The 20,362-nt window shown below is 55.6% G+C and overlaps 2 protein-coding genes and 1 long non-coding RNA gene across 3 annotated transcripts; 2 read left to right on the top strand and 1 right to left on the bottom strand.

Moving 5' to 3' along the window:
- The first annotated feature begins 2,392 nt into the window (after positions 1-2,392).
- PEAK3 (PEAK family member 3) lies at positions 2,393-10,004 on the top strand. Its single transcript, XM_068997469.1, has 3 exons — positions 2,393-5,617; positions 5,968-6,628; positions 6,937-10,004. The coding sequence occupies exons 1-3, from the start codon at positions 5,551-5,553 to the stop codon at positions 8,141-8,143; spliced, it is 1,935 nt and encodes a 644-aa protein (XP_068853570.1). The 5' UTR covers positions 2,393-5,550; the 3' UTR covers positions 8,144-10,004.
- Positions 10,005-11,452: 1,448 nt separating this feature from the next.
- OAZ1 (ornithine decarboxylase antizyme 1) lies at positions 11,453-15,200 on the bottom strand. Its single transcript, XM_068996898.1, is given in 6 exon segments — positions 11,453-11,893; positions 12,003-12,088; positions 12,646-12,818; positions 12,927-13,013; positions 13,015-13,072; positions 15,016-15,200. Coding segments are annotated over 6 exon segments (651 nt in total). The 5' UTR covers positions 15,132-15,200; the 3' UTR covers positions 11,453-11,762.
- A 270-nt stretch (positions 15,201-15,470) lies between these two features.
- Positions 15,471-19,763, top strand: LOC138099697 (uncharacterized). Its single transcript, XR_011146758.1, has 3 exons — positions 15,471-15,552; positions 17,197-17,366; positions 19,438-19,763. It is a non-coding gene; the product is annotated as an uncharacterized lncRNA (long non-coding RNA).
- Positions 19,764-20,362: the final 599 nt, after the last annotated feature.

Raw genomic sequence — 20,362 nt, 5'->3', positions numbered from 1 at the left:
CAAATCCCTTGGATGGGGCTGGAAAACTGAGCACTGGGACCCTGTGCTGACGTCTCCTGGGGAAACTGAGGCACGGAGGGGCACTTGCAGTGGGGCCGTGGGGCAGGAGCCAGTGGGGAGGGGGAGGTGGTTCCTCCTCCCCAGAGTGACCCTCCCAGTGCCCTTCCGCAGCCCCAGGGCACAGCCCGGCCCCCCCAAGGCCACCCCTGCCCATCGCTGTCCCCACCACGGGCTCAGCCAGCTCGGTGTCCCCTTGTCCCGCTGGCCGGGGGACACCTGTCCTTGTGTCCCCCTCACCCCCAAACCCCCCGTGTCCCTTGTCCGGGCTCAGCGCCTGCCCTGCTCCCCTGCCAGCCCCCAGTCCCGGCTCTCCCAGCACGGACTGGGCTGCACTGGGAGCAGCGGGGCTCTGGAAGCAAAGCAATGCCTCCATCTGCTGGAGAAACGGCCCCTGGGCCTTTCCAGCCCGAAATTCCATCCCCCCACACACACTCCCTGGGGTCCGGGGGGCTCCCAGCGCCCACCCCAGGGCATGGGGGCGGGGGGCCCTGGTTGCCAAATAACCGGGAAGCCACAGCCTCCCCGGGCTGGGCAAGAGCTGCCGTGGGAGGAAAGAGGAAATTGGGGTTTTTCTCTCGTTTCCTGCTTCAAAATGCATTTCATGGCACGGGGAGGTGAAGGGTCGGGGTTACAGCTCAGTGACAGCTCCCAAGGGTGTGGGGGCACCGTGGGAGCCAGGACCGACCTCCCCCGCTCCTTTTGGGGATGAGCTGCAGGGTGGAGGTGCTGAGGGAGCACCCAGGGGGGTTCAGTGCCCGAGGATCCCCCAACCTGCCCTGAGCCAGGCATGGAGCACCCCCACAGCACCCACGGGCTGGTGAAGAATGTCATGGAAAAAAACAGCAAAAAATAAAGACAGTGAGAAAACTGCAATTTTCCAGCGGCTCCGTTTAAAGATCCTATCTCCCACTGGGAAGAGAAACCAATTTCCTTACAAACCAAAAAGGCTGGAGCTGAGAAAAGCTTCCCTGCACCAGCCCCCCAAATCCAGGGGGAAAAGGGCTCAGCAGCTCCTGGACCAGAGTCTGCAAATGCCATCAGGGCCATCAGGACCCTGTCCTGCAGCTGATTTGTCCACCTGGAACAGGCATGGAACCCACCAAAGGATTCAGGGACGCTCCATGGCTTGGAGAATTAAATCAGCATTTTGCACAGTCCTGCAGGGGTTGGCAACAGGAAACTACCATCCTTGTTAAGGGCTTGGGTGGCTTTTAAACCCGGCATTTTCTCCTCGGCTGTAATAAGACAGATGAGGAATTTCTCAGCTAAAAGGCAGCTCCTGACTGCCCCTCTTTCCCTGGCCACTTCTCTCCAGCTTGGCAGGGTGTCGTGTTCCTCTGCGGGGAACTGCGAGGAGATCTTCTTTAGAAATTAAGCCAAACGAGGCAAACGTTGTGTCTGAGAACTGTTTATTGATAACGAAAATGAGAAGGAAAAGGAGCTGCCCGAGGGAAAGAGGGCCACAAGAGACAGAAGAGAAGAAAGGAAAATGGAAAAGGGATTGGGGAGAGGAGAGAGGAGAGAGAGGGGGCAGAGAGAAAAGGAGGGCGTTACCCCAGCGAGCCAGGGCAGTGCTGTCGGTGTCCAGGCTGGGGGTGGACGCTGCCTGCCTGTGGCCGGGCCGGCTCTTGGTGAGCCCACGTGGCTCCCGCTGGGGCGCGGCTCCCGCGGCGACGGCACCGGACACGCGGTGAGCGGGGGCTCGGACGGGAGGAGCGGGACTCTGGACACGGTCACGGCCACCGGCTGGATTGGGGCGGCAGGGCGGGCAGTGACCGGGGCGGCAGGGCGGGCGGTGCAGCAGGGTGGGCAGTGTGGCAGGGCGGGCAGTGACCGGGGCGGCAGGGCGGGCAGTGTGGCAGGGTGGGCAGTGATCGGGGCGGCAGGGTGGGCAGTGATTGGGACAGCAGGGCGGGCAGTGACCAGGGCAGCAGGGCGGGCAGTGATTGGGACAGCAGGGCGGGCAGTGTGGCAGGGCGGGCAGTGATTGGGACAGCAGGGCGGGCAGTGTGGCAGGGCGGGCAGTGATTGGGACAGCAGGGCGGGCAGTGTGGCAGGGCGGGCAGTGAGCGGGGCAGCAGAGCGGGCAGTGATCGGGGCGGCAGGGTGGGCAGTGATTGGGGCGGCAGGGCGGGCGGTGCAGCAGGGTGGGCAGTGTGGCAGGGTGGGCAGTGATTGGGGCAGCAGGGCGGGCAGTGATCGGGCATCAGGGCGGGCAATGATCCCCGGCGGCGCTCAGGGGCACAGAGAGGCAGGACAGGTGCGAGGGCAGCAGAGCCAGAAGGCAGCTGGGGCCAGGGCAAAGGAGGGAGCGGGCAGGAGCCGTGAACAACAGCAAACCCCACCGAGAGCAGTTGGGTTTTGAATCATCCCTCAACCGGGCCAGGAGACACTTCAGAGACAGAGTCAGAGAAGCGGGTATTTGCTTTATTCGGCGCTCCGGGTGTGTGGGGATCGCTCCTCCAAACACACACACCTGGTGCTCTCTACAACACAGTATTAAGGGTTAAATTATGAATATTCATCACATTCCTTGGGACAGGTGTGGTTATACAAATTATTTCTCGGAAGTCATTAGCATATGGGCCACGCATGCGCTGTGTGTCCTGGTGGTCGCGCTGAGGAAGGCCTCTCCTCTTCCTCGGGGGTCTTTCTGATGAAGGCCAGTAGTCATCCTCGCAGTGAACTTTTTCACCTTTCTCCCTGGGCGTGCGTAGTCCTTTGAGGAATGCTTCAGCAGTCTCTGAGATGATCCTTGTCCCCTCTATCTTGACAAGATTAGGGTGAATTCGGCTTCTCAGGCTTTGTAATTAACATCTTCTGTCTGAACTAACATTTGCTGTCTCCCAATAGTTAACTTGTGCTTACATGGGTTAGTTATTGACTGCCCCTTCTTCAGTTTATACCCCCCAGCCCCTCCCAGAGTCTGCCCGAGGACAGGGAACCGCTGGCCCAGTCCAACCTTCCCGAGCCGTCCATGGGTGGAGACCTTTCTCGACCTGACTGGAGCAGCCCACAGTGTCCTGCTGCCTGCCCCATGGGAGGTGCTGCCAGGCGGAGTCCCCCCAGAGACGAGGCTTCCTCTGGTTGCCTCCTGCACGTGGCCCGTGGGCACCCTTCCTCCACGTGCCTCTGACAACATTTGTTGAGGCGTGACAAAACTGAGTTGGCTCCTCACACAGGGTCACAGGCACGGCAGGAATGGTGTGATTTTATTCCTAACATTTGCTGGTACATCTTAAAGGTCATTTGATTCATTAGGGAAAAACAGTGATGCTTCTAACAAATTTCTTTGCTGGGAGGGTGGGCAGGCCCTGGCACAGGGTGCCCAGAGCAGCTGGGGCTGCCCCTGGATCCCTGGCAGTGCCCAAGGCCAGGCTGGGCAGGGCTTGGAGCACCCTGGGACAGTGGGAGGTGTCCCTGCCCTTGCCAGGGGTGGCACTGGATGAGATTTAAGAAACTTTCCAACCCGAACCAGTCTGGGTTGCCGGTGGCAGCGTGGGGTGGATGGTGCAAGTTGTCCCTTCCCAGAGCCCTGCAGCTCCTCCCTGAGCTGGATCCAAGCGTGACTCAGCCCCAACATGGTTTTTTATCAGCTCTCAGCACCCAGAAATGACCCCAGCCACACCCAACAGCCAGAACCCCTGGCTGGCCTGGAGTGGGCTGGGAAATAGGGAAATAAATACATGGGAAGGGAACTGGGGGCTCCTCACAATGGTGGCTGCAGGCTCTCAGCACCCCCCAAGTCCAATCCCAGCCCTCCAAAGCCCTGCAGAGGTGCCCAGGCCCAGGGTCCCCCTGTCCTTGTTGCATGGTTGGGCTCAAACAGTGAAATTTTCCGCTCTCCTCATGGAAATCCCAAAGGCTGTTCATCCCAGCCTCACTGCTCCCAGGAGAATTCCCTGCAGTGGCTTCCCACAGAACCCACCCGGCCCACAGTGGCACCACTGATGACTCAAAGACTGAGTAGAAAAGAGGAAATATTGAAATACTTGGGGTTTAGAGTGTTTAAAAGGTGACTTTATCCTAGAGGGGACAGACACCAATTTTTTCCAGCAGCTGAGTTGGGTCACTTTGTGCTCTTTGAGCATCTGTAAAGCTCTGGAAGACAAAAAAAAAGTGTTTTCCAGCACTCCTGTCATGCAGTGGCTGCAGGAAATCCGGGCAAAAACACAGATCACAGAATATTCTGAGTTCAAAGGGAACCACAGGGATCATCAAGTTCAACTCTTAACACGTGAATTGAACCCACAACCTCGGTCCACAGAAGAAAATGAAAGTATTCCTCCTTGCCAACCCACCCAGAGTAACAACCCAGGGGAAAAGGGATTAATTCTGTGATGTGAGGGGGGTTTGTGTGGGCAGTCCCCTCCTCAGAGCACCTGCCACCCTTCAAGCCATCCCTAGAGCCAGCCAGGAAGGAGGACCAGGGTGAAGCTCCACAAGCAGCTCGGGGGACACAAATCCACAGCTGGCACTGATGGTGGCACAGTGACCACGGCCGGGGCCGGAGCGATGCCGGGGGGCTCCGGGGGCTGCCGAGGAGCGAGGCCAAGCCCCGGTTTCCTCCAGCCGAGCCCGGAGAAGGTTTTGAAAGCACATCCTGCCCCGGCTGGGGAGCAGCGCCTTGCGCAGGGCGATCCCCGAGCGCGCCATGGCCAGTGCCGGGAGGGGCTGGGATGGGCAGCGGGAGCTGCTGCGGAGCCGGGATGCGGAGCTGGAGCCCCGCGGGACCCCCCCGCTGCCAGGGACAGCTCAGAGGTAACGAGGGGCTCTGCAGAGGGCACCGCGAAGGAGCTGCTCAGCACGGCTGCCCCGAAAAAGCGCTTTGGGGTCCCGGGGGGCACAGGGGTCTGAGTGGGGGTACTCACACCCAGGGAGTGCTGTTCCAGCAGAACGGGGAGGTTTAGTGAAAGCCGCCGTGGTTTTGGTACCGCTGGTGGCAGGCAGCAAAGTCAGTGCCCAGTGCCAGGACAGGGAAGTGAAACCCAGCGGCTCCATCCCAGTGCCCTCCTCCTCCTCCTTCGGGCTCCCTCTGCTCCTTCCCCATGCCCAGACCCCTGTCCTGTCCCCAGGCCCTGGCTGGGGGCGTCAAAGGCTTTTCCGGCTCTTGTCCCACACCTTTCCCACCGTCATGTCCTCCTTGGGGTCACCCAGCAGGGACCAGAGGCCACACATCTGCCCCCATGCACCCACGGGTGTGTCCCATGCAGGTGGGAACCAGCGGGTGTGGAGCCCCTGGGGCAGCTCCCACCCCCAGGATTTCCCAGTGCGGCAACTGGAGTCACTGGGCCACCAAACTCCCCGTGTTTCGCCCCAAAACCACCCCGCCAAGGCCACCGCTTCCCTTTTTCTCTGTGTTCTTCCTCTGAGCCGGCAGCGAAGGCAGTGGGGCCCGCGGGGTGACGCTGCCTCCCGGCTCCGTGCAGGGCCAGCTCCGCGCTCCGCAGCGCCAGCCTGGACCTGGCTGCCCCCGCACCGGCCACCCCCATGCCGGACACGCCGGGGGGCTGCCCCTCTCGGTCCCCCAGCTCAGCCCTCATCTACAGCAACCTGGGTGAGTGACAACCTGACCCCGCTGTGCCCCTGCCCGCCGAGGTGTCACCTCAGACAGTGGCACGAACCCCTCTGCTGCCCCTGTCCTCCCCCCGTGGTACCCGGCTGTCACCGCTCTGGCTGGTGTTGGCTGTGGCTTTGAGGCTGGAAATATGCAGGGGGGCAAAGAACAACGTGCAGCACTCCCATCCCATCCCATCCCATCCCATCCCATCCCATCCCATCCCATCCCATCCCATCCCATCCCATCCCATCCCATCCCATCCCATCCCATCCCATCCCATCCCATCCCGTTCCCACTCTCTTCTCCTCTGTCCTGCCTGCCCTGTCACGTCTGTCCCTCCCTCCCAGGAGAGCTGCGTGCCCACCTCATCCCCCGCAAGGCCAGCCGAGGGGAAGGCGCTGGGAGACCCCTCCTTCAGCCCGACCCGGACCCCCCGCCTCCCCCACTGCCCAAAAAGCAGCTCCAGCGAGCCGAGTCCCTCCCGGAGCCGGGATCATCCCACCGCTGCCACGGCGACCCCAAGCCATGGGCTGGCAGCATCCTCTACAGCATCCCCCCACCCCACCTGCGGCGCGAGGAGGGGGCTCCCCCACGGGACAGACCCTCCTGGGGACCCAAGAAGCCCCTGACCAAGTCCCAAAGCCTGGGGGAGCCGCTGGCCCGGAGCAGCCCCCAGAAAGCCCCATCAGCCAGCCTGAAGGAGCTGTCATTTGGGACAGCGGATGGGGAGCTGGGGCAGCTCCTGGAGAGCCCGACCGGAGTCCTGGGGGTGATTTTGGGGTGCCAGGAGGCCGCCCTGGCCCGGCTGTCAGCTCGCATGCAGGAGGAGCTGGTGGGGCCCGAGGAGAGGCAGCAGCTGCTGGAGGCAGAGCTGGCGGGGAAGCGCTGGGCAGCGCTCGGTGTCCTGGAGCCCCGGCCCTGCTGCCAGAGCGGGGACGCCTGGTACTTCAGGGTGGGCTTCACCTTCGAGCACAGGCAGCTGCAGCTCGCAGCCAAGGTAAGGAGGCGGTCGGGGTGAAAGCCCTGGGTGGTGCAGAGGGCGCCGGCTCCTGCAGGTCCGGCAGCGTCGGCTTTTCCACGGAACGCGGCATTGGGGCCGCTTCCCCTTTCTGCAGCCACTTCTGCATTTGCTGGGTGAGACAGCGCTGCTGGTGGGGGCTGGGTGACGAGGGTGACAGCTCCCATGGGGCCAAGGGACGCGTCAAAAACGGCCCTGCTGGGGGACACGTCCTGATAACTCAGCCAGAGGGGCCAGCACATGCAAAGGAGAGGCTGGAGCGGAGCTGGATGCTCGGGAGAGCAGGATGAGACCCCAGCTCATTTGGGGGCTGCACCCCCCCTCATGTCCCAGTTCTTGCTCAAAGCCATCCTGGCTCTGTCTCTGCGTTCAGAGGGTGCGGGGGGACCCCAGCACCCCGTGTGGGTCAGAGCAGGGCTGCTGGCCCTGAGCTGACAGGGTGGCCCAGCCCAGGAGGAGGCTCTGTCCTCGCACAGCTGGCTCTGTCCTGTGTGTCCCTGCAGGTCCCCAAGCCGTGCTGCTCCAGCCTGGGGGTGCAGAGCTCCCTGGGGACACACTGCAGCATCCAGCGCCTGCTTGGCCGCTTCACCGACCACCTCCCTCGGGAACTGGTGCTCCCGGGAATCCCTGGAAAACAGAGTCAGGGCCCTTCCGGAGCGGCCCCAGCCTGCCCTGCCTCCCGGCCTGTCCTGCAGGTGCTGCTCTGTGCCGAGGTTCCCCAGCAGACCCTGGCAGACTTTGTGAAGGGCTCCCACACTTTGCACAGGACCCGTCCCGGGCACTACGAGCGCCTGGGCTGTCTCCTGCTCCTGCAGCTGTGCATGGGGCTGGAGCACCTCCAGGGGCAGAACGTGGCCCAGGGGGACCTCTGCCCCGAGAACCTGCTGCTGGTGCAGTGCCCTTGTCCCCCCCAGAGCCAGCAGGGCCAGAAGAAGCCACTGGGAATGTCCCTTCCACGGCTGCTCATCAGCAGCTTCTTCAAGGTGCAAGAGAAGCAAAGACCTTGTTCCAGCAGCCAGGAGCAGGACTGGACCCAGGGTCTCACTGCGCCCTCCCCTCCAGCAGCAGCTGAGCTGAATGTGGGCAGGCTGATCTATCAGATCTTGCACGTGGACATCTCCCTGGAGAACATCTACGGCTTCAGAAGCAAAACGCTTCCCGAGATCCCCTCGCTGTCCATCTACTCGGCGGGACTGAAGCGCTTGGCCACGCTGCTGCTCCACAGGGATCCTCACCAGAGGGTGTCCATCGAGCAGGCCAGGGGCATCCTGCAGGTGCTGCTCTGGGGGCCACGCCAGGAGCTCTTTGCCAGGAGCAGGAAGAGCCTGGAGCTGCTCCGGAGCTGGCTGGAGGTCAAGAGGGCTCTTCTGCTCCTGAGGTTTGCGGAGAACTCGGCTGGGGCCAGGGCCAGCCCCGGCCTGGAGGAGTGGCTGTGCTGCCAGTACTTCCAGGGGGTCACTGAACACACCCTCTACCAGGTCACCCAGGTTCTCTACGTTCCCTAAACCAGCCTCAAGGTCAGCCCATCCAAAGGTCTCCTCAAAGCCAGGAGCCCACCAGGGCCTGGCCAAACCTGTCCCTGCCCATGGCAGGGGGTTGAAACGAAATGACTTTTAGGGTCCTTTCAACCCAAATTGTTCCATGATTCTATTAAATCCACCAGTTCCTGAGAAATCCAAGCTGGTCCTCACCAGGAAAACTCTGCAAACCCAAACCCACTTCCCCCACAGCCCATGAATGATGTCGTTGGGATCAAACTCCCAAACACAGGGTGGTTTTACACCCTCAAACATTTTTTGCTTGATACTTTTGAGTCTGGTTTATCAAAGCATCTGAGGAAAGGCAGCTGGATGGGAGCCCCAAGCACCAATTTGGTGGCTGACGATCCCAAGTAAAGTTTATGGGGTTCAGACTTTGCACAAAACCCCCTCAGAGCCCTCCTGCAGCCACCAGGTTTCTGCTGTTTTAAATAACACTCGAAGCCACCCATCACAGCTCATCCTTCTCAGCAAAGGAGAAACACAGCGGCTCCTTCAGCCTGTGCTTCCCAGAGACAATTTGTGGCACAGTCACAAATAAAAATGATATTTTAAAGGGAAAAATACAGCTTCAATAAAACCTGGAGCTGAGCCTCTCGAACACTGGTCCTTTATGTGCTTCTCTGCCGGCATTACACAGTCGAGGGATGGGCCCAGAGGGAAACACAAAGCCAAAGCACCCTGCCCGGGGGTGATTACCCAGAGCAGCCTCCACGGGCTCTGAGAAATAGCTCAGGTGAGTTCATGGGCACCAAGACAGGGCTGTGGCATCTGCTCCTTGCTGTGAAACACTTGGCAGCATGTGGGACCTGGACCCAGTCCCCAAATCCATGTGGGTGCCGAGGGAGCAGCACAGTGAAGGTGCTGCTCAAGTCATTTAAATTATTCCTCAGCAATTATTAAACCACTCACAGCCAGCTAGAGTGGGCATCAGGAAAAATTCCTTCACTGAAAGAGTGGTCAGGCATCAGCACAGGCTGCCCAGGGCAGTGCTGGAGTCGCCATCCCTGGGAGCGTTCAAACAACGTGTGGCTGTGGCACTTGGGGATGTGGTTTAGTGGTGACGGGGTAATGGTTGGACTCGATGATCTTGGAAAGCTTTTCCAGCCTAAAGAATTCCATGATTCAGTGACTCCATCACCTGACAGCAGCAGGGCTGGGCCCACAGTGGGACGGAGCCTCCCCACGGCTGCTGTGCCCGTGGATGTGGCAGTGGCTCACCAGGCGGTCCCCAGAGCCTGGGGCAGGGCTGGATCAGGGAGGATTCCTCCTAGGAATCCCTGAGCACCGAAAAATAAAAATAAACCAGAGCTGGGAGCCTCTGGAGATGGAGAGAGCAGCTCAGTCCCAGCTCCCTGGTTGGTTTCCTCCCACCTGGAGCAGCACCCAAACCTCCCTGCCCAGGATGGACCCCCCCACCCCTGGCACAGGCACTGCCTGGCACCGAAGTGGGGTTCAAATCTCATTCCTGGCTCTTGGGCCAGCACTGGGTGCCCCGGGAGAGCCCCAGCCCTGCTGTCCCGGTCTCTCCTGCAGTATCTGCCGTGGCTACGAGAGGGCAGCAAAGGCCAAATCCCAGCCCCTCATCCCGGGGGGACAAAGCCAAACCCGCTCCCGTGGCTCCTGCAGGCCCAGCCCAGCCCCAGCCCGGCACCTCTGAGGAGCCACGGTACCCCCTGCTCTGGTTTCCAGCGGCGGTGACACCCCATTCCCCTTCTGCCAGGGGCATCCAGAGTCAGCAAAACATCCCATGGAGGCAGGACCAGGCACATTCCACACTCCCGGCCCTGCGGAGAGCAGGACATGGCACAGGCACCGCGCTGCAGAGGAAAACAGGGATTTTTCCAGATAACCAGGACAGAAGTGCAGCCCTGTGCCAGCCTGGTGAGCTGGGAGACAGGGACACCCTCCCCTGGTCATGCCACCACCATGAAATCCTGGAATATCCTGAGCTGGAAGGGACCCTCAGGGATCATCAGTGCAGCCCCTGGCCCTGCACAGACACCCCAACAACCCCACCCTGGGCATCCCTGAGAGCGCTGTCCCAACGCTCCTGCAGCTCTGGCAGCCTCGGGGCCGGGACCATTCCCTGGGGAGCCTGGGCAGTGCCCAGCAGCCTCGGGGGGAAGAACCTTTCCCTGAGATCCATCCCAAACCTCCCCCAGCTCAGCTTCATGCAGTTTCCCAGAGTCCTGGCACTGGCCCTCCAAAAATCCCTCCAGGAAGAGCACAGTTGTAGGGCCACAGGAGAATCGGGAAGAGGCAATTAAAAAGCCCAGCAAGAGCCCCCACTTTGCACCACAGCACTGCTCACACGCCCCCAGGTTACTTTGTGCTGCATCTCCAAGGAGTTTCAGGGAATATTTCAGTGTATTCCATGGGATTCCAGTAGTGCTGAGCCCAGGGATGGGCTGTGGGGGAAACTTTAGGCCCTCACTCACACATTTCACAGCACTCAGAGTGATAAAAGCCCTACTCAGAGACCACTTCTATTCACACCCAGCACGACCTGGTGAAATAAACCCAGCCCAGGGATTCCCTGCTCCAAGGGTTTATAGAGGAAAGATCCATCAGCTCCAACAGTGCCAAACAAGCCTGCAAGTACTGAAAAACACGGAAATACCACACTCTAAAGCTCAGCCCATTTGGAGAATTACTTGTTACAACTTCAGTTCAAGCTTTGTTAATTCCAGCAGCACAAGGAGCCCCTTTTCCCTTCTGGTCACCATCCTGAACACCAAGGGGTGTCTGTGCACCCCAAATACAGCCCCCTCCTCACCCTTCAACCACAATCTGCCCCCCCAAGGAGCCTGCCCGGCCTCAAGTGACGCCACTGAGCTGAGGGAGTGCCAAAAACCTTCCCAGCTCACAGCCAGAATTCCTGGAAGACCCAGCACACACTGGAAAGGCTGCACTGTTATGGGAACACTGAAATTCCAGGTCTTTAAGTTGCATATTTGGTATTTAAAGCAGCCATGGGCTGAGCTGCTCACGTTCCACTTGAGACTTCCCAACCAAATCACACCCTCAATATCCTACAAAACACTGGCAGAGCAGGGAAGCACTGATCTTCATTACCACACCTGCTAATTAGTCACTGAAAGTAGACTTTTCCAGGATTGCTGGATTATTCCAAGCCCTGGCAGAGCACATCCGTGAGTTCCAGTCAAGCAAAGAACGAGCAAAGCCTTTCCACACCTGCAACTTTAATGGTTGGGGCAGTTCCAGAGGCACCTCTTCAAGAGTGCAAGTCTTTAAACAGCTTAAAACCAGCAATAAAAAGTAAAATATAAATTTTTATTTAGAATTAAAGCAAATACTTCAGTATCACAAACACAATATTAAACTTCAAGAAATATACTGCTAAATTTGGAGGGAGCATTTATTTTTGCACAACCACGACATGCGCACAAAATCCAGAGAAAGATGTGGAGTCTGAAATTTTCAACATCTCACCACCAAAGCAGCTGGGTTACACAAGGTTTCATACAAGAGTTAAGATAGACTGGAATAAGATGTTGACAAAATTTCTACAGAATCATCTTTATAGACAACAAGAAAGCTCTAAAGAGGCAAACATTGCAATCTAATCTTCTTCTGCTGAGTCTCTCTCAAACGTGTAGGCCATGAAGCAAGCATCTGGTCTCTTGGGGACAAGGGGATGCCCTGGTCTCACAATCTCAAAGCCCAAAAAGCTGAAAGTACGGAGCAATGCAGCTAGAAAATAAAGCAGGAGACAGGTTTCACCCACGGCATACTGAAAACAAGAAGTTAAGATTTCCACCAAAAGGCATTTGGTGTCTCTGGAGGCGCTGCAAACACCCACCTCTGTCATCTCTGTTCTTGTGGAAACAGATGAACACGTGCTCCACTCGGAGCTGCTCTTCAGCAAACTCGAGAAGAACTGCAAAACTGCAAGAGAAACACCAGGGGTTCAGCACCCACGGAGTAGGGAATGTCCTGGGATGGGAGGGTCCCTCAGGGATCATCCAGTCCAACCCCTGGCCCTGCACAGGCACCCCAACAATCCCACCCTGAGCGTTGTGCGAATGCTCCCAGAGCTCTGGCAGCAGATGCTTCCTCCAGAGCGAGTCAGCAAGGCCCTGAGAGCCAATCCACACAGGAATTCCTAAGGGAGAGGCACAGCTTGGAGCCTCACAGCACCAGATCCCTGAGCCCAGGCAGGACTCAAGGGCAGGACTCCTCAGTGGCACAGAAAATGCGTTTGTGTGACACAGCTGAAGAGGCTGCAGTGACAGATTCAGAAGCAGCCTGGAATTCTCAGTGCCTAAATCAGCCTGAAATCCCAGGCTTTTGGCTGGTTCTGCCTGCAGTTCTCAAACCAAGTTCACAAGAGAGCCTCAAGCACCCAAATTAAACTTCAGCTTTCAAAATCTAAAGAGCAAAGTGTTCTCCCACCCCACTGAGAGGCCTCACGTTAATTCACAGCTGTGTTTTCCCTGACTCACCTGTCCTTGCTCCCCTCAGGCAGAGCACCACTGGGAATCTCGATGTAGAGGTTGTTGTTGTTCAGCACTGCTCTCCAACTGATGTGTTTGGCATCTGTAAGCCTTGACTGGACATTGAGAATTCTTGTCCTGTTGTTAGGTGTTAGTTCTTCTGTGACATTCAGCCGATTATCCTGCAGCAGGGAGAAGGAAGGAGTTATTTTACCATTCATTTTTGGAGGAGGGATTGAGGCAGGGAACGCTGTCAAGCTCACCACGAGCTGTTTGCTCCTCATACTCACCGAATAAAATAAATTAGCTGAAAGATTGTGATCCCTCTGACTATTCCCTCGCCCACCTGGGATCTTCAGGGGTGGGTGAGGGACATCAGGAGCACCACCGAGGCCCCGGACCCAGGTTACTACAGCAATTGAAGGGAACCCTGGAACTGCAAAGGGAGCACGGTCAGACAGGCAGGAAGGCTTGGGCAAAGCCCTGGGACTTCCACGATTTAAACTGTGTTTAAAACAACAAACCCAGGCCAAAGGACTCCTCCCACTGCAAGTGGGAAGACAAAGGAACCTCCACACCAGGGGCAGGGACAGTGCCCAGGGAGCTGCCACTGCAGTATTTTGAGTGAAGACTCACTTGGAGATGAAAAATACTCTGGTTGAGTGAGCCAGGTGTGTTTTTGTACCAAGACAGGCCTGATGTGACCTCAAGAGAAGAAACCCTTCTGCAGGGATGTGCTGTTTTCTGCCCTCCTTGTTCTCAGGCAGCACAAACCCCCAGCCCAGCAAGGCAGGGATCACTTTTCCCTGGAATATTCACCATCAGACCTTCCCAGCTTGAGGCCAGGCAATTCCAGGGAATCATCCCCACCTCCAATATTTTCAGCTTGAGCTGAGGCCACACCTGAACCTCTGCAAACCTCCAAAAACACCTCCAAACCTCTTCCCACTGAATTCCTCAGAGCGATTCCACAACGCTCAGCACTCGAGGAGAGAAATACTCTCTTTTGAAGACGTGAGGAATATTTTTAAGTTTCTCCCCATCCTTTTCAAGGCTGTTTCACTCCTCCCGTGGCAGAGCAGTGCTGGCCCCTCCCTCTGCACCATCCTTCACCCGCAGGCTCCACTCTTGAGTTGCGTCATCTCAGCAGATGCAGCAATCGAGGCCCTTGGGGGAATTTTCACAATCGTCCTGTCTCCGGGTGCCAGCAGCAGCCACTGCAGCCATTTGCAAATCCGAATAAACAGCTACAAAATAATCCACCATTTTGCACACTTCGCACCCGAGCTGCAGGGTTTGCATTGGTTTGGGGCTTTTTTTTTTTTTTTTTTTTTTTTAATGAGCTTGTGATGAATAATCCGTATTAGAAAGGCTGGGAATGGGCAGAGAGGTTAAATATTACGTGCTGGAAGGTGAATTATATTTACATTTTTATGTGAAGCAAGCGCAACAATTGCGAAGTTTTATTAAAAATACAAAATCTGCACTAACTGAATGCGTTATTTTAATTAAACAAGCCTCCAATCCATTATTTTAAGCTCTTTGAAAGAAACGTTTTTCTTTAGTACCAGCATTATTTATTTTTATCTAAGAATGACTGTGAACTATACATTTCTCACTTCCCTTACAAATAAACCTTTAAAAACCTTTTCCAAAGGTGTGCTGTGGCAATCTTCAACTATTTCACCTTTCTCCCCCAAAAAGATGGTGCAGAAGGAAGGTCTGCAACTATAAATATATTTTGGTGATGCTTACGTGCACTTGGGGGGAAAAACCCCATGTTTAACCCGCAATTAAATATAAAAACGGTTAAAAAACTCCTTCCACAGTCCACACACGAGGTGTAAAGGGCAGACTGATGTCCCGAGCATCCACCACTCCACACCAGCCACCTCAATTCAGGTATTTAGGCATTTTCTTTCTTCCCAGCACCTGTGGGGGTTGTTTAATCTTTCGGTTGAGTTTTTAACCAGAAGCTCTCGTAACACGATTAGTTTTGCGGAGTATCCACGGTTACATAAGGGGATAACAGCCTTCAATCCTTCGATATCTTTGCCTAATTGTTGTTTTCCCCTCGGCACCCCCCCCCCCCAGCCCTGCCTGGAGCCTCTCCCAGCCCGGGGGTGCCCTCAGGGGCCCCTCCCAGGGCCGGGACAGCGCTGGGGCCTCAAAATCACCCTTTTTTTGTGGTTTTTCCACCCTCCCGTACCGCCTTTCCCCGCGCGGTGGGGGCCAGGCTGCCCCTCCCCCGCTGGCCACGCAGCCTCCCCCGCCCCTCTCCGGCCACCAGGGAGGCGGCAACGAGGATGAGGAGGAGGAAGAGGAAGGAGGCAGCGAGGGCCCAGCGGTGCGAGGCTGTGGGAGGCCGCGGCGCCTCACCTGCTCTGTCCGGTACTGAGGCTCAGCACAGCGGGCATGATGGTGCTTTTATTCCCCTCTTTCTCTCTAGCGAAGCAGTGGCTGTTGAGTATCCGTTGCAGGGAGGATTTCACCATCCGGCCGCTCTGGTCCGAACCCCGAAACCCTCCGCCGCCGCCGGCTCCCGCTCCCCAGGCGCTGCTACACAAAATGGCACCGCGGCCGCAGCGCCTCCTTATATACCCTCCCTCGGTCACGCCCCCTAGAAGACCACGCCCCTCAGCGCATGCCGCGCCCTCCCCACAGGGAGACGGCGTCTATTGAACAGTTTAGGTGTCAATTAGAAAATCTCGCTGTCTATTGGCTAAGAGGAGCGAGGGGGCGGGACATCGGGCTGGGGGTTCTGCTCGGGAGGCAGGGGGTAGCGGCGCGTGATTGGCTGCGCGCGCCGCGGGTGGGCGGGGCCTGGCGGGGCACCGGCCGGCGGGCGCTCCGCAACCCCTCACTGCCCTCGGAGCCGCCGGTTCGAGTCCCGTGTCCGCGCCCCGCCCGGCTGAGGTAACCGCGGGGGGGACCGGGGGAGGAGCGGGGTGTGAGGGAGCACAGGGAGGGAGAAACTTGAAGAGTCATGGAAAGACGTGGAAAACCACGGACAGACCCGTGGGGTGCAGCCCCGGTGCTGGAAGCAGCGGAGGGGCGGCAGCAGAACCCCCTGTGGGACCCCCGGGGGCATCGCCGCCCTCAGAGCCTCGCACAAAGCTCGGTGCTGAGGGAAACTTTTAATTAAAAACTAATAATAAACGCCCCATAAGTAGTGGGGAGGGTCTCTGAAAGGTCGGGCTGGGGTTGTGACCTGGTGTTGTGGGGAGCGTTTGGGCTGGTCGCCTTTGGCCTGGCTGTGGTTTATGGATTTATAGGGGAATAGGGATGGAGAATAGTTGGTTTATGGATTTAGAGTGGAATAAGGATGGGGAATAGTTGGTTTATGGATTTATAAGGGAATAGGCATGGGGAATAGTTAGGCCAAGGATTTATAAGGGAATAGGGATGGGTAACAGTTACTTTATGGGTTTATAGCGGAAAAGGGATAAGGAATGGAAGGTTTACAGATTAATAGGGGAATAGGCATGAGGAATGGTTGGTTCATGGATTTAAAGTCAAACAGGGATGAGGAAAGGTTGGTTCATGGATTTATAGTGAAATAGGGATGAGGAAAGATTGGTTTATGGATTTATGAGAGTAGGGATGGGGAATGGTTGATTTATAGGGCAATAGGGATGGGGAACAGTTGGTTCGTGGATTTATAGGGGAATAGGGATGGGGAACAGCTGGTTTATGGATCAGTAGGGGACTACGGGTGGGGAATGGTTGATAGTGATGATCTTTAAGCTAAAAAGGCTTTTTTGCTGTGCCTTCCTGAAGAAGTGAGTAAATCCTGGTTATTTACACAGCACAAGTTGGGCTCATTCCTAAAAACAGCCAGCCCATGCCCTCTGCTTTCCATCTCCTGCTGGGGGCTCAGAAATTGGAGGCTTGGGGATGCAGTTCGGTCTTTCTGCAGCCCCATGGCAAGAACAGTCCAGAGGAAAGGATGGGAGTTTGGAAATGGGATACCCCCACTGCTCTTCTGGATGGGATTGATGGAAACACAGCTTCATCCCTTGGGGGTGAGGTTCAGCCTTCAAAATTCATCTTAAAGCAGCAAATGAGCACAAAAAAGCTAAATAGGTCGTCATTCCCATGGGTTTGGGAATTGGATCTTTGGCAGAGCCATTTCTGACTATTTCAGCCTGAAAACCAAGGCAGAGGCACATCCCAAGGCTCATCCTGAGCAGTGGATTTTATCCTGTATGGAAAGAAAGCTGAAAATAATGGTGTAGGTGATGGCATTTGCAGGCAGGAATGCCTTGTAAGCTAAGTGGGAAAAGGTGTTTATAGAACCAAAGAAAACTGCTGCTGAAGATACATTGTAATGGATTTTTTAAATCATTGAAAATTTTCCATTAAAAATCTTGTAGATGGCTGTATTTCTTTTTTCTTCATCAACTTGGGCCACAACACCCCTGTTTCATTGCCTGCAGCTAGCAGGCCTGCATTTGGCCATTTCTTAGGGGGTTTTATTGCTATCTTATTTTTATTTGCTTGAAAATATTCCCATCCAGGAGCTCTGAGCACAATGGATTAATTGGCTCCACTTTGCAGGAGGATCATTGTCTAAATCTCCACCCACCTTTTGTGTCCCGAAGCTGCTGGGATAACCCAGGATGGAACAAAGTGTTGTTGCCAAAAGAAAGCAGTGTCTGCTCTCCTGCAGCTCTGAGGAGAAGCTTGGCCTGTCCAGCAGCCAGGGAAAAATCTGGGAGTCCTGGAAAGTAAGAGGGATGAGAGGAAAGTCCTTTTCCTGCTGCAGGCATCTGCCCTGAGCTCCCAAACTGAGCTTGTGCTCACCTCGTTCTCGAGATTTGGGTGTTGATTTATGGAGGGGAAACTCTTCTATTTAATGCAATACCCAGAGTCCAGCCTGAAACAATGGGATAGCTGCAATTCCGGAATATCCGGACTACACGGAGCACATCAGAGGAGATTTAGCAATTCCTGGTTTGTGTGTTGTGTTAGGAAGGTTTTCCTGCTGGGGGCTGGAGGTGTCAGGGGGTGGAAGGGCCGCATTAGCATTCGGTGATGGATTTCATTATTTCCAATAATGGCATTTATTATTCCTGTAGTAATCCGGCTGTAATTCCTTATAATGGCTCTGTGTGAGGGGAATCAGCGCTGCAGCTGTTTCCTCTTCCCTGGGAACTGGGAACAGCTTTGCCCTTTGAATCCCTGTCACCTCCATGGTCCATCACTCCATTTCACAGCTGAGTGCCCAGAGAGCTCCGGGTGCTCTGCGCTCTGCAAAAGCCCAACCAACCTGTGCTGGGTTTGTGTTAAACACCACGGGGGATTAGTTCCAGCTGCACTTTTGCTGAGATAGCCTGACTTCCACTTTAGCAGGGACAGTGATTCATAAATCCTCACACAGAAGCCTCTGACTCACGAATTTGGGATTATGGCTGAGGCAGTTGGAGATGTTGCCATCCCCAGCTGGTTTTTCACCCGTGGTTTGCCATGATTGCCCTTCCTGTGGCAGAGTAACTCTGTGGCTGGGTTGTTGCTCCAGCTGTATTCCCAGTTTGGCATCGCAGTCCCTGGAATTACCTAAATCAGGGGGCAGTGAACCCTGACAGTCTGAGCAGCCCAGCTCTGCTGGGGCACAGCAGCTTCCAACACACAGGGAAGAGTCACCATGAAATCCTGGAATATCCTGAGCTGGAAGGGACCCTCAGGGATCACCAGTGCAGCCCCTGGCCCTGCACAGACACCCCAACAACCCCACCCTGGGCATCCCTGAGAGCGCTGTCCAAACGCTCCTGCAGCTCTGGCAGCCTCGGGGCCGGGACCATTCCCTGGGGAGCCTGGGCAGTGCCCAGCAGCCTCGGGGGGAAGAACCTTTCCCTGAGCTCCATGCCCAGCCCTGACCCAGCTCCAGCCGTTCCCTGGGCTCCTGTCCCTGTCCCAGAGCAGAGCTCAGCCCCTGCCCCTCCGCCTCCCCTCGGGAGGAGCTGCAGCCCCCAGGAGCCTCCCCTCAGTCTCCTCTGCTCCAGCTGAACGAGCCAAGTGCCCTCAGCCGCTCCTCAGACCCTTCCCCAGCTCCATGTCCCTCCTTTGGACACTCTCCAACAGCTTTGGATCCTTATTTCTTTATTACATTGCATTTTTACAACCACTGCAAACGGAGAATCTCATCCCTCAAGTTCATCCCGAATTCTGTGCAGGTGTCCTCAAACACACAAAGTCCTCCTCATTCCAGCCACCACAGCCTTCCCCTCTCCAACAACTGCATTTCCAAGGACCAGCACAGTCCCACAGCCAGGAGCTTGTGTCACGTCTCAGCTGTTGAGGGAGCTCTCCAGAGAGCCCCCAGCAGGTCCCAGTTGCTCTGTGCTCTTACCCCAAGCAGGTCACAGCAACTGGGCTGCCTGAAAGCTCCTGGGAAAGGATCTTATGCAGCCTGAGTTACTCAATAACCAGAGCAGTTAAAGAGGAAAGGACAGAAGCACCAACAAACTGATCTCTGTTAGGGATCTAAGTTGAGATCGTTTCCAGCTGAGAAAAGCCAAGGAGTTGATTTTCCCAGATTTTCCTTTCTTAGCTTGTTTCCTTCTGCTGTGTACCCTCTTTTCATAAAAGAGGTCTCAAACAGTAGTTAAAATCACCAGTCAGTGATTCTTTGTCGTGCTTTTATGGGTTTTACTTTCTGAAATAGTCTGGAAGAAGAGTTTACAGCAGGAGAGGAAGAAAACCAGATTGAAAAGTCAGATTGAAAACTGTTGTGAACATATTAGAGCAAGAAATGGGTGTGGCATAAGTAACTGTCTTCACTCTTCCCTGTGTTTTCAGGTGTGCAAGTGTTTGTGATCTGATAACACAAGATCAGTGCTTAGAAGGATGATCAGGAGCTGAAACACTCATCAAACTCCTAAAGGTTCTGAAATCCTGCACGTTGAAACCATAGCTCTGTAACATCATTTATTCCAAGAAGGAAAGATAAGCCCTTCTGTCATTTAGGTGATTAAAGCAGGATTAAATAACACAGCTGCAAAAACTGCTGCTTCTGCCTGGTTTTCTGCCAGTGGTGGAGCTGAGGCTGCTCCTGCATCTGTGTTCTAGAGGAGCAACAAAGCTCCAGGGAAGGGGAATGGGACAAAAATCCTTTTTGACGTGTAGCAGAGAGCCCTGTGTGCTTTGTGCTTTGCTGCATCATGCTGTCAGGGCTCTCCTGGAACGTGGAAATGGATGTTTGTGGCATTTAGCAGCATCAGGGGAATTCATCCCGCTCCGATTTGCTGACGGGGGAAGAACGACAGAGAGGAAAAACATGAGCTCCCTTCCAAAGCATGTGCAGTCCATGCATAGCATTGCCCTTTCAGTAGCTCCCCAAAAATGGGAATAAAAAATATTAATTAATTAATTTCTTGAACCAGGCTTTAAAATCAAGTGGATCTGATTGCCTTTTCTTTCTGTTTCCACTACAGGAAGACTTTGCTTGTTCTTGCAGCTTTGAGAAGTGTCTAGAGATGCAACCAAGCACCAAAACAGGACAGAAGCTGAGGCAGAGATGTCCATCAGGACGTGTTTTCAAAGAAATCATTGTCTGTGATGACTTCACCCTGTAATTTAGCTGATTTTAGCCACGGAATAATTTAAATGTTCCTGTTGGTCAGCTCTGTGTGGAGACAAAGGACTGCAAAAGCTTGTGAGGCTTTATCAAAACACTGGAAAGTGTTATTTCTAAACTTATCAGACCTATATTTTATAAGTCTTA

The sequence above is a fragment of the Aphelocoma coerulescens genome, chromosome 28 (genome assembly GCF_041296385.1).
Source record: "Aphelocoma coerulescens isolate FSJ_1873_10779 chromosome 28, UR_Acoe_1.0, whole genome shotgun sequence".
NCBI classification, from domain to species: Eukaryota; Metazoa; Chordata; class Aves; order Passeriformes; family Corvidae; genus Aphelocoma; species Aphelocoma coerulescens.
The sequence above is the reverse complement of the archived record's forward strand: the minus strand, read 5'-3'. Positions and strand labels throughout refer to the sequence as shown.

What these genes read in the sequence shown, in the direction of transcription:
- PEAK3 (XM_068997469.1), top strand. Translation starts at nt 5,551, where the DNA reads ATGCCGGACACGCCGGGGGGCTGCCCCTCTCGGTCCCCCAGCTCAGCC. An exon ending in CCTCATCTACAGCAACCTGG is followed by an intron (nt 5,618 to 5,967) that starts GTGAGTGACAAC and finishes CCTCCCTCCCAG; the next exon opens with GAGAGCTGCGTGCCCACCTC. An exon ending in GCAGCCAAGGTAAGGAGGCG is followed by an intron (nt 6,629 to 6,936) that starts GTCGGGGTGAAA and finishes ATGAGACCCCAG; the next exon opens with CTCATTTGGGGGCTGCACCC.